The sequence below is a fragment of the Zootermopsis nevadensis genome, unplaced genomic scaffold (assembly GCF_977971745.1).
Source record: "Zootermopsis nevadensis isolate Lab colony 2312 unplaced genomic scaffold, Znev_1.0 Znev_ptg000010l, whole genome shotgun sequence".
Classification (NCBI taxonomy): domain Eukaryota; kingdom Metazoa; phylum Arthropoda; class Insecta; order Blattodea; family Termopsidae; genus Zootermopsis; species Zootermopsis nevadensis.
In genome coordinates this window covers 5,540,750-5,553,343 of record NW_028259142.1, presented here as the reverse complement: position 1 = coordinate 5,553,343, position 12,594 = coordinate 5,540,750, and the positions used below count along the sequence as shown (strand labels likewise).

At 35.2% G+C, this 12,594-nt stretch overlaps 1 protein-coding gene across 4 annotated transcripts in view; it reads left to right on the top strand.

Annotated features, from left to right (window-relative positions):
* The window catches only part of faf (ubiquitin carboxyl-terminal hydrolase-like faf), a 64,733-nt gene that overhangs the window by 10,987 nt on the left and 41,152 nt on the right, over window positions 1–12,594 (top strand). For all 4 annotated transcript variants that reach the window (XM_022079519.1, XM_022079258.1, XM_022079346.2 and 1 more), the window contains exons 5-13: window positions 720–854; window positions 1,723–1,879; window positions 3,399–3,583; window positions 4,789–4,927; window positions 5,928–6,185; window positions 8,582–8,680; window positions 10,365–10,639; window positions 11,255–11,355; window positions 11,466–11,566. In XM_022079519.1, the coding sequence (XP_021935211.1) occupies window positions 720–854; window positions 1,723–1,879; window positions 3,399–3,583; window positions 4,789–4,927; window positions 5,928–6,185; window positions 8,582–8,680; window positions 10,365–10,639; window positions 11,255–11,355; window positions 11,466–11,566 (1,450 nt within the window). The remainder of the gene's footprint in view (window positions 1–719; window positions 855–1,722; window positions 1,880–3,398; window positions 3,584–4,788; window positions 4,928–5,927; window positions 6,186–8,581; window positions 8,681–10,364; window positions 10,640–11,254; window positions 11,356–11,465; window positions 11,567–12,594) is intronic.

The window sequence follows — 12,594 nt, the reverse complement described above, 5'->3', positions numbered from 1 at the left end:
ATTTGTCTTCTGTCATGAGGAATGTATTCACTGGATTTTAAGTTCCAGTTGGTTAGAATTACAAAAAATGTGTTGTCTGTTAGTCAGAACACTGGTGACACTGAACTTGTACAGGGTAGGTATATGCTCATGAGACATGATACAATTTAGAGCATGCTCCACACATTCATTGGCTGTTGCTTTCATGCTTATGTACCTAATCAGTTGAATGGCCCTCACAAACATGTCATATATCACAGCATGCAGCATGCACACACAATTAGCTCTTGCCATTCATTTGTGTGTGGATATCTCTTTGTACAATTGTCATATGTGTGGTCTTATAGTAACACAATTGAAATAGCAATACAAAACATTGGAAAAGATGATATATTAAAATAGAAGCAATTATTTCAGAAGAGATTAAATCTTCTTTGTTCATGTGGTTAGTGAGGAAAGATTTATTCCAGGATCTGTGGTGTAAACTGTTTGTATGATGTGAGAGAAGTAAAATATTAGAGTATAGTTTATAAGATGACATACATTAAACAGTATTTTGATGAATAATGAATTCTTCTCGGACTACCAGCCGTGTAAGGTGGTTTAATGGAGAGAAACACAAGCCGTTCGAGAACCATCTTCGTCCTCCTCCAAATATCTCATGTAAATATCTGTCACATTCTTCAACTTTGAATCTGTGCTTAAAATGTAATACATATATACATGGTTTTTATTTGCAGATTTCATACGTTCAATGGTTCTCGTCCATCAGATACTGTTTCACCTGGGTCAAATATCCCAGATGAGGATTTATATGCTCGACTACCATCAGACACTCGGGCACCACGTGGTTGGCTTATTGACCTTATAAATAGGTAAATTTGCAACATATATGAAAATATAAGTGGTATTTCTTCTAAAGAATGTGTACAAGTCATGTATGTGTGCTGGGTTCTTTTTCCTGCACAAGAGAGATGTTCTTTCATGATGATGTTTTAAGCAGAACAGTGAATGGAAGAAGGAGGTAAGTAGCCCTAAAATAGTGGACATTAATGTTGTTATCCACAGAATTGGTTAATTCTCTTGATATTTGTTTTGTTAGGCAGAGGGAACCAGCACAGAATTGTCTCCAATGGCAGTCATTGGTAACAATATAGAACTTTAAGTTTGTTAGTGTTTAAGAAAGTTCATTTAAATCTCTGGAGTAATCTGGAATTTACTGCTTTAGCCAGGTTAAGTGTTCATTTAAATTGACACATTGCGGTTTGTCATAAAAATAAATTGTATTTGATATATTTTTTGCATGATATCAACAGAAGGTTGCAAAAGTGTTTATTAGCTTTACCATATCTGTCTGTCCATCTGTTTATCCACATATAATAACTTGAGAACCTTTAATAACTTGAAGAGATTTTAATGAAATTTGTTGCTGAAAGTATTACTAAATTTGTCATCACGTTCCAAGCTTGGTTAAAATTGAACAATAATTGGCTGTTTATGTGAAGACCAAGTATGTGTCTGTGTGCAGAGTGACTGGTTGGGGAATTCTCAGCAAGAAGCTGAACCACAGGAGAATCCTTCATTATGACTGAGCCAGGCAGGTGCCAAAACACCCTGCTCCCATAGATGGTAGTAAATATTGAAGCTAGAAACTCCACAGATTAAGTTTATTCCTTCATCATTATCTGGATTATTTTTACGCATTTCTATTTGCTCATGCGATTACGTTGTATGTTTTTGCAGGTTTGGAAACTTGGGTGGCTTCCAGATCCTGCTGGAAAGGTTTCAGAGTGGGAAGAACCTCACAGTAACAGTGATTTATGCTCTTGTTCGCCCATTTGGACTCTGCTATGAGTATCTGACTGTTCACACCATTGTGAAATATCTCATGCCCATCATTGTAAGTTGGTATCCTTTACTTTTGAATGGATTTGAAATGAACAAATTTGAATAGTGATATCTTATACCCATGAGACCTGGTTTCTTATTGGACATAGCTGTTTAATAAAAGCATAATCTTCGTAGTTCAGGTAGCATGATTTTATTAATGAAGAAAAGGTATTTAGGATTTGAGGTTTTCACAGCGGTGAGTCTGAAGGTTGCTGTCTTCTGGGTTATTGCGCCATGTAGTCTGGTAGATGAATTCATTGCCCTGATGATGGAGGCAGTATGACCTCTGAAACGGTGGTGGAAATATACCAGACTACATGGTGCAATAATCCAGAAGACAGAAATCATCAAAAGGTATTTAGCAGAATGTCTTACTGGCAGGGAAAAAGTGAAGTAATTACTTAACGTATGACATCTTATAAACTGTACTGACCAACACGAAGGAAGGTGGGTGACATAGAGAGATAGATACATTTACAAATGGTGTCTGCATTATGCTTGAAGTCGCTGAATATACACCAGCTCTCTCAAGCCAATAGGCTCACAAAGGCATATGACAGTAGATATGCAAAAGTGTCCAAAGCTCGGCCACTGTCATTTTTGTCAGTCACTTTAAGCACATACTTAACATATGTCAGTTGTCCACAATTGTTAAAGGTCTTTGTGTCTGCCTTATTTATGTTTGTAGTCATACTGTAAGAAAACATTTGTCAATATGATGTCATTTCTTGTATCACCAATACAAGCCTCGTCAGGTGGCTGAATGGTGAATAAACCACATCTTCTGCCAAGCCGAGAGTCTTTCATCAACTTCAGTCGCCACGAAAGCTTCACTTTATGCATCAAAATACAATGATTTAAGAAGCAGTGTGTTATTTGTAAATTATTACAATGTGTGTGTGGCATTGTTCCTGTGATATTTCAACATACTGTTTACAAAATTATGCTATGATTTCATGTTGCAGAATAATTTAGTATATCTTATTTGGAAATGTGTGGTAGGAGGTCTTGCTAAACACTTTTTGCCTAGTGAGAAAGTGCTCAAATTATTGCTAGGAGTGAAAGAAATTGGGATAATAGTTTGTAGCAGCAATATTCTATCTGCTACTAGTTAACTGGGATTGTAAGGGATATGGTTAAATTTATGAGTTCCATTATTTTTGGTTTTCAAAGTAATACTTCTTTATGCTAAGTAAGCTGTGCCATGTTGGTGCCCATGTGTTTGTCAGACTAAGCTCCAAAAGTTAAAAAAAAATGTTTGTGATCAGGAGTGTGACAGTGAAAACCATCATTTAAACTATCGCAGAATCAGTGATTACTTTCTTATGTGTTTAATCTAGAAATAAAAAATGTTGCACTTTTCAGGGTCATAATGAATGCTTGCATTTCTTTCTCTGATGTAGAAGTAATGCCTCCCTGCAAGAGTCTAGTGAAAAATTATAATTGTGATACAAAATTGACAAAATATTCAGTGTTAAATTACTGAAGACAAAAGCACCATTCTTCCAGATCAGTGTTCTTTGTTTTAGGAAATGGTGCCTGTAATTTTAGATAATCTGACAGATGATGAGTTAAAAAAGGAAGCAAAAAATGAATCAAAAAATGATGCTATTTCTGCAATCATCAAAGCTGCCAAATGTCTGGTGTCCAGGGTACCTAACCAGGAGGAGATGGTCAAAAACTTAGAAATATTTAGACTGAAAATGATTCTCAGGTATGAAAATTACATGGTAATGTTAACCATTTTTTTTCAGATTGAATGGAAATCATTAGGTAATCACAGTAAAGGCCTTTTGTGTCCATAATATTGTTTTCTTGGGCTTCCTTTAAGCTTTGAATTTTTCCCAAAATTTCTCCCAGATAAGATAATTTAGAAAAATTTCTTTATGGTATGAGGACTTTGATGACTCCTTAAAAATATTATTTGTTGTGACATCTTCATTTAAATGTCTTAACCATGTCTCATTGTGCTATTTTGTCCCATCAGAATATTCTGAAGTTAAAATTTATTTTATGTTGGATGTGTTCTAACCATATATAACAATACTAAAGTGTGTGTCTGGTTTGTTTTAAGCATAATAATTTAATAATAAACCTCTGAATTTCATTGTGTGTTAATATTTCATGCATTTTTAGCTGAACTGTACTCAGGTCAGAGAGAGGTCATGTCTGAATGTTTTATTTAATTTTTAAACTGCTTCATTGAGTTGGAGTAAATTAGGAATGGAAGCCAACACCAACAACTGTTATGCAAATAAATTAATGTGTTCTAAATTTTTCATGTATGCTTGAAATTAAAAATATTTCACATAGTGATGGCAAAACTTCAGGAGACTTGCTATGTATGTATTTGTTTATACGGTGGTCAAGGTTCAGTGAGTACGTCTTCCCAGTCTTGTTCTGTATAGTTCAGGATTCCGCAAACTTCTTTGCACAAAAATACCATACTTTTCATAGTGTATTTGAGAATCACCAGAGTTCAATCCCTGACAGAGGCAGAGGATTTTTCCTCTAGTGTCTGTGTTGAGACTGGCTCTGGGGCCCACCCAGCATCCTGTCCAATGGGCACTGGGGTCCTTTCCTGGGGGTAAAGCACAGGTGGGACATGGAACTGACCACTCACCCCCTTTTATTGTCAAGGTTAAGATGAGAAAGCTATACCTCTCACCCCAAACCCTACATACGGGGATAGCATTTTACTTGGAGTCCCATCCAATACTGAGGATGATCAACTTCCTTCACACAGCCTTATCTTCCAATCTTTAGTAAGATATGGTTCATTTTTCCATTATAAGTTATTTACATTTATAGTGTATGTCAGTGAATACCTGGGCAGCTTAATACTTCCTTAGTAGAATTCTATGGTCTGAAGGAATTTGTAGGTTAATGTAATAGAAATATAATTGTTTTGCCGTACAGGTTACTTCAGATCTCATCCTTCAATGGGAAGATGAATGCTCTAAATGAGGTGAATAAAGTAATTGCCAGTGTGACGTACTACCCTCATCGACACACTGGACTGGAGGAGGAAGAATGGCTCACTGCTGAGAGAATGGCCGTAAGTTACAGTATTTGTTGGTTTGTGAGGCTGTGACACCATGCGCTGTCTTCTTTTGTTTTATAAATGGTCTCGAATGTTTGAGATCAAATTATGAAGAAGAATATCTCAGTCTTATTTTTATTTCTCAATCTCAAATTTCAAGAATTTTTAAATACCTGCTTTTACTCTATGCGATAGAATGCAAACTACCCAAACCATAACTATCATGGCTGTTGGCAGCACTAGCACAGTTTAGAAAGTATGTGCAGGCATACCTTGTTTTATTGTTCTTCGCAGATATTCCATTTTTTACAAATTGAAGGTTTGTGGCAGCCCTGCGTCGAGCAAGTCTATCGGCGCCATTTTTCCAACAGCATGTGCTCACTTCATGTCTCTGTGTCACATTTTGGTAATTCTCGCAATGTTCTTTTAGATATAATGCTATTGCACACCTCACACCTAATAGACTACAGTATAGTGTAAACATAACTTTTATATGCACCGGGGAACCAAACAATTTGTGTGGCTCGCTTTATTGCGGTGGTCTGGAACTGAACCCACATTATCTCCGAGGTATGCCTGTACTCTTGTCTGATGGAGTAATCTGGTCACAGTCTAAAACCTCACATTTGTTTCTGAAATTTCCCAGAAATTTTGGCCTTTTTCTCATTCCCATTAATTTTCCTGTAACTTCAGTGGTTTTACTTCCAGTGAAGTATGTGTCATTTCATCTGAATTTCCCTGGGTTTTTTTAGAAATATGGCCAAAGGAAAATAAGTAATTACACAGACATTGATTACAGTTCTTATTACTGTTCAGTATTGTAGACACATTTTTCCTCAATTTTCTCTTTAGAAAATTAGGATTCTAAAGTTGTGTTATAGTGAAGTTTCACTATACCACTACTTGTAATAGTGAAAAATGTTGAGGGTTTATATATATATATTTCTTACAAATCTTTGTAATCAATGTAGGGTGTAGTTTTTGTTCTCATAGTACTGTGTTTGTTTGAGTGCAGAAGTGGATCAAGGACAACAGAGTACTACAGATTGTTTTGCGTGATTCACTGCATCAGCCACAATATGTAGAGAAGCTGGAGAAGATACTCCGATTCATCATCAAAGAACGGTCTCTTACCCTAGAAGACCTAGACAATGTGTGGGCGGCACAAGCAGGGAAACATGAAGCAATCGTTAAAAATGTACATGATCTTTTAGCTAAGCTGGCATGGGACTTCTCTCCTGAGCAGCTGGATCATCTCTTTGAGTGTTTCCAGGTGTGTAGTTGGATGGCTTTATTTATGTTGAAGGAATAACAAGTCAAAGTAAAAATAAAGTTGGAGTAATTTTGTGTTAATATTTGACTCAAATCATTAGGTAACGCATAAAAATAAATAATTCCTTATGTGGAACCTTGCTATATTTCTACTCACAAACAACTACATATGAAATTTGGGAGGTAAATATTGTCTACCAAATGTAATTTTGGTTCATTGTAGTTTATTGTTATTCAACTGAAGAATCTGTGTTGAGACATTGTGATGGATTTCATAACAAGCTTCTTCATTAGACACATACACCATTCCCAGACTGGACAGGTACCCAATGTTGACTCTGCAGTGGCTTTTTCAACTTGCAGTGCACATGTTGAGGACTTCCTAAGGACGTGCCATGGAGGGAAGGGACACGCTTAACAGGGGCAAAACATGAGGCCTTCATTCTTTAAGGATCTCATAATTTTTTCAAGTTCTATTAATGTTTCCAAAACTTTGGTGCTTTAAGTTTCCATAAAATCCACACAATTCATTTAAATGTTCTTGCTTTACCCCTTTTTTCATTGACTGGTAAACTTTTCTTCTCAGCTATTGGCTTCTCTTGTGAGTTGGTTGCCATCTTTCAGGCATTATTTTAGCTCTCAGTGTGTGTGACTGTTTTCAGGTTAACTACTACCATTGTCATTATCATAGTTTAATCTGTAGATCTAGTCCAATGCAAGACATGCAGTTGATTTGAATTTTTGTATTTGTGCAGACGGCATATTTGTGGGAATTTGCATTGTTCGAAGTGTGGTAGAAATCCATTATTACAAGAGTTAACAATATTTTGAAAAAATTTCATTGTAATGAATAATATGTATGTGTAGTTAAACATTTGGAAAGGTAAAAATTTCAGCCAGAATCTGATGGTATGTAAAATAAATTCATATTACCATTTATACTCCTATAATTTTAATTGAATTCATATACAGAATGCTCAAAAGTCACACAACCCATTAACCTCGTGTTCACGTCCATATGATAATTCACTCTGAAGAGAAAGTTTTCTCAGTGAGCTTTATGCAGAGTATAATGAAGTTTGATGGAAGCTATTGTTGATGTGTTTGGCATAGGAGAATTGGGAAATGTATCCTAAACTCATTTTGGCAAGTCAAATTTGAATGGTAGTGTTTGACAGTGAATACTCATTGCATTTGGAAAAGATAACCTTGCACTTTGACTGAATGGACAAGACTGACGGACTGGCATGAGCAGATAACAGCATGGTGTGATCTGCATGGGCTCTTGTATAGTCACAGTAATATTGTATGTTTATTAATCCAGGTGAATTGTATTGAATTGCAACCATCAGTAAATATTTGTGTATGGGGGTGTGACATTTTGATCACCCTCAAAATTCCATAGTACTTAAAATAATTTATTTTACCGACAGTTACACTCACATTGCAGATCAAAGATGCTTCTGTCACTTTAATAACTGTGGGAATTCATACTTTGAACATCTTAGTGTGAATTTTGAAACTAACATTTTGTATTCTGACAATGCACATACCAAAATGTGTTGATTGTAATTATAAAGGATAACTCAGTTTTTACATTGCTGATTGACATAGGCGTAACACAACATGCAACATTTGTCTAGATCCTTGCATTTTTCTCTTCATACACACAAGGCTGTAAACACTTTTTATAACAACAGATCTAACATTTCAGTTATGTTAAGTTTTAAATAATTTGTGTAATGCACAGTATCTATCTTAGCGGCATATGCCACATGAAGAGATAAATTCTAGGTGGTTCCAGAGTGAGAAAAATATTTTGTACCAAGTTTGTCAATCAAGATTCATGTTGCAAGTTACACCATACAACTCATTTCTTAGACAAATTGCTTCATTATTCCTTCACTTTATGAAAGTAAGAAAAGTGGACTGTGCCAAATTGGCAGATGTAAGTTTACGCAATTGTGAAAAGCAATCAAACTCACTCATATTGAAGGTAATGCTCTCATTACAACTGAAAAATATTCCCTTAACTTTAAGACATTGACTGTGCATTAAGAACACTAATAGAAATTGGCTTCTCATTTTTGGCCATACTTGTGTCTTGATTTCTATTGTATATGCATTGTTTGTTCTTTGCAGAAAACTTTCATAGTATTTGACAACTGACATTCATCATTATATTGTTAAGATTCTGGGAATTGCATGTAAAAACGTTTGTTGATTTTTTAATAATCTACTTATATTATGTTTTGAACATTTCAGTACAAGCTTAAGATGATGGTAAGCATTCCCTGTAATTTGAACTTCCTGCAGTTTACACCATTTATATTAATCTTCAGAAAAGTTTAAACAAGGCATTTCATTGTATGCACAATTGTATTTCTTTAATTGTAGGCAAGTTGGACAAACGCAAACAAGAAACAGAGGGAAAAATTGTTAGAACTTATTCGTCGCCTAGCAGAGGATGACAAAGATGGAGTCATGGCACATAAGGTATAGATGTTTGTTTGAAGACATTCCCCATTTATTTGGGATATGCACTGCTTTTATGGAAAGCGTATCGCTTGTCATGAGGCAACTTTTATTGCTGTAGAAAGGGGTCGCAACATGTACAATCTACTTCATCCCATGGTCTTTTACATATTTATAATTTAGGAATGTCTTTCATGATTATTTAAATCTCTCAAACTCCCAACCAACATATTATGTGTGTTTGCTTCAACTGGTAGATAGCGTGAAAAGCATCAGCTAGTGGATATGCTTGTGTACTGTTACCACTACTGGCCATGGAAGTGAGGGATCAGAGAAGTTGTGTGCAAGAAAGAAGGTGACTGAGTTGTGAAATAATTTTGGTTACTTGTGTAAAGCATTACAGTCATTTTATAGCAAAACAGTTGTCATTTGAATTACTCTCATGTTTGTAGCTACAATTGTGATAATTACTAGTACACTGTTGAATCTAGGTATGTGAAATTTTGTATTTCATAAAGATACTTACAAATTTTGTAGGAAACAGTGTTTTTATTGTATAAATTACAAATATTGCAACAGTGCAGACCTTTGAGGCAAATTCTTATGCAGTCAGAATATGTTCAGTTAAAAATTTAAACTTTGCTATACTATAATTGGGGTCCACAGTGGCCGCACGGTTTGAGGCATGGGCCTTGTGCCGCTTGGTCACTGGGACTGTGGGTTCAAATCCCACTCAAACCATGGATGTTGTCCACGTTTTTCTGAGTTGTGCTGTCCTGTGTACAGGTAGAGGCCTTGCAACGGGCCGATCCCTCGTCCAAGAAGTCCTACCGAATGTCTATAGATCAAGCCAATGAAAAGTTGGAACCCACAGTGCTCAGGCACTTTAAGAACGAGTCATTCACAGTATCCCAGTATACTATAATTATACATTTAATGTGTAATTATTAATTAGATAATGCTGATGTTCTTATAAGACAGAAGCATTTGACAAAAATTAAGGGATTTGGGAGGTGTAAGATCAGTTTCAGAATTGTGTTCCATATATGGGAGGATAAAATCAAGCAGGCTCCATAGGACAGGGACTGGTGGAGGGCTTTGATTAATTTGGTGATGAACCTTCAGGTTCCTTAAGCCATCTAGTTAGTTATATTTATTCAATAATTATTTTTAACTTTGCTAGTAAAAGCAGTACCTTTCTTATAGAACTTTTGTTTTTAGGTTCTATTCAGATACAAATTACTGTACTTGCTGGTATATGGTCTTTTTACAAAAAGAAGTAAAATGTAGCAAAGTCAAAAGTTTTAATTTAAAATTTGCTGTTTGGAAATTTTACTGTAGTTTTTGTGTTTATATGCTCATATGACAGTAAACTAAATTTTTGAGATCATTAACTTGAAATAAAAACAATAGCCGATTCCTATGAAGGTAGCAAGATGGAGATCATAAAATAAATGTTGGTTGATTTTTGTTAGAGTGAGGATCTGCTATTGAAACAGAAGGCTTCTCAGGCCTTGATATCTTACTGTCTGTCTTCATAGTGTTACTGCATTGCAATCTAGGCACTATCTTTTCTTGATGCTCATATGTGCTGATGTTTCTCAGATGCTGAAGATCACAAAGAATTCAAATACAGGAATTACTGTATACATGTTTCATGCTATGAACCAATTTTAATTCATGTAATTGTTGTTGAATGTGTCAGGTGCTGACCTTATTCTGGAACCTTGCGCACTCTGATGATGTTCCAACAGAGATCATGGATCAAGCGCTGACGGCACATGTCAAGATTCTGGATTATAGCTGCTCACAAGAGCGTGATGCTCAAAAAACAGTATGGTTAGACAATTGTGTTGAGGAATTGAAGTCTGGTGACAAATGGGCCTTACCAGCACTTAAGCAGATTCGTGAAATCTGCTGCTTGTATGAACCTTCACCCAACATGAACCACTCCCAGCGTAGTCACCACATTTACTATAGGTGAGGGCAGAGAGGTAGTAATGTAGGGCTTTTTAACAATAGTGCTTGTGAGATAGATTGTTACCTGGGGGGGGGGGGGGGAGGTTATAGTAACCCTTAAGGTCTAGGTTTAAGGCATTTGGAAACTGCATTTCAACTTCATCCCCATGGCAGCTGAACAAAATGTGCAGTCATGAGGCATGGTGTATGCCTAGAAAACCCAGTTGCAACTGCAATGCAGCTGGAGGGAAACTTTGAAACTCTGTTGAGTCATTTCCTGTTAGTTCAGTTCCCATGTCTTAATGAAGACTTTCCTGTGCAGAACAGCTGAGCAACTGGCAGAGAATCAGTTTTCTCTATGTATGCTTGTTCAAAAATAACTGGTTCTTCATTGATTAATGGGAGAAGTTAAAGCTGAATTGCATGGTTCTGTAGGCTATAATTATGGGCCTGCTTTTCTAATTTATACATTTGTTTGCATTTTCAAATTCTGGATTTACAGCATTTGAATCAGATTGGTGCAGTTGAATGGAGTTGGAAGCAGTATGCTGTTTCATTGTTAATCACTGATTGTTTGAAACTTGTTTACATTTTACAATTATGTATGCTAATGTTAAGTTTTTATTTTATTTTCAGGCAAGAAGTAATTGAAAGACTACAAAACCAACATAGCCTTGTAATTTTAGTCACTAATAGTCTAACATTATACATGGATAAAGTTAGGCAAATAGCTAAAGGTAGGTTTCATTGTTACTTGTTTGACTTTGGGCTTGTGCATAGAAGGGATCTTTGAAGGACTTCTATTTCTGCGTGAGTTGTGAATTAATTATTTGTCTTCTTCTTTCAGAAGACAATAGCTTGGACCCAAGCAATTTCTTCCCTGATAATAGGTATAATCATATACAGCAAGTTCAAGAAAGGTTGAATTTCTTGCGATTTTTATTAAAGGTAAGTGGTAAAAAAATTTAACAAATTTTGTTCTTTTACATATCGGAATTTGTGTTGATGCTAGACTTAACGATCAGTATAAAATGTGTAATAAATTTTGCTAAACAAGAATAAAGGAAGATTTGAGGAAATTAATATGTACTAGAATAAGGATTCAAAAGAAGTAATTCCATTTATGTTACGAAGTGAAACAATTTTAAGTATCATTTTTCAGGCGTGCTCACGTGTGTATATTCAGAGTGAATGTTTAATACCTTCAAATTATTATGTTATGCAGTCCCACACAACTGTTATATACTTTTACTTGGAAACACTTTATTTCATACTTACTATTTTTTTTCTTCCTTTCTTTCATTTTTCTTCATCTTATGCCTTGTTGTATGCTACCTTGATTTCTGAATGTGGCTGTTCTCAATTATAGTGTTTCTACAAAGGCTGCTGTCAAACTGGCAATTGGCTCTTAATTGGCTAATGCAAATCTTACATTATGATAGTATTATATTCCATATCAGGTGCTTGAAAGAAGTCCACCATAAGATATTTCAATAGGTTGTGTGGATTGCATAACAAAAAACTAAATAAAGCATTGAATATTCACTGTACAGAGAGAGAGACCTAATATTTCTAATTTAAATCAAATTCTTAATCTTCCCATTGGGTTTGTTAAAACATCATTTGCTTGTGGTATATGGGATTTGTAAGTACAGTAAAACTTTACTTTTTCCAACGAAAAGGGTGAAGAGGTAGTCTTAAATTAGTAAAAAGCCTGACTTATAGAACATAATTATATGCAAGTATTTTCACGTGATAGTTTATAGAAACAAACAAATTTATTTCACAATCCAGCAATATATGTAAACCTGAATGGTATTAGGACACAAATATGATTAAAAGAAAAATACAATTTTATGACAATATTTATATTCAAAATGTTTTTACAGAGTTTTATGAAAACTCATCTTTAAAGATATGGATGTAAATCCTCTCAGTTTAACTTTATCTTGGCAAAGAAATATAATAAATTTCCC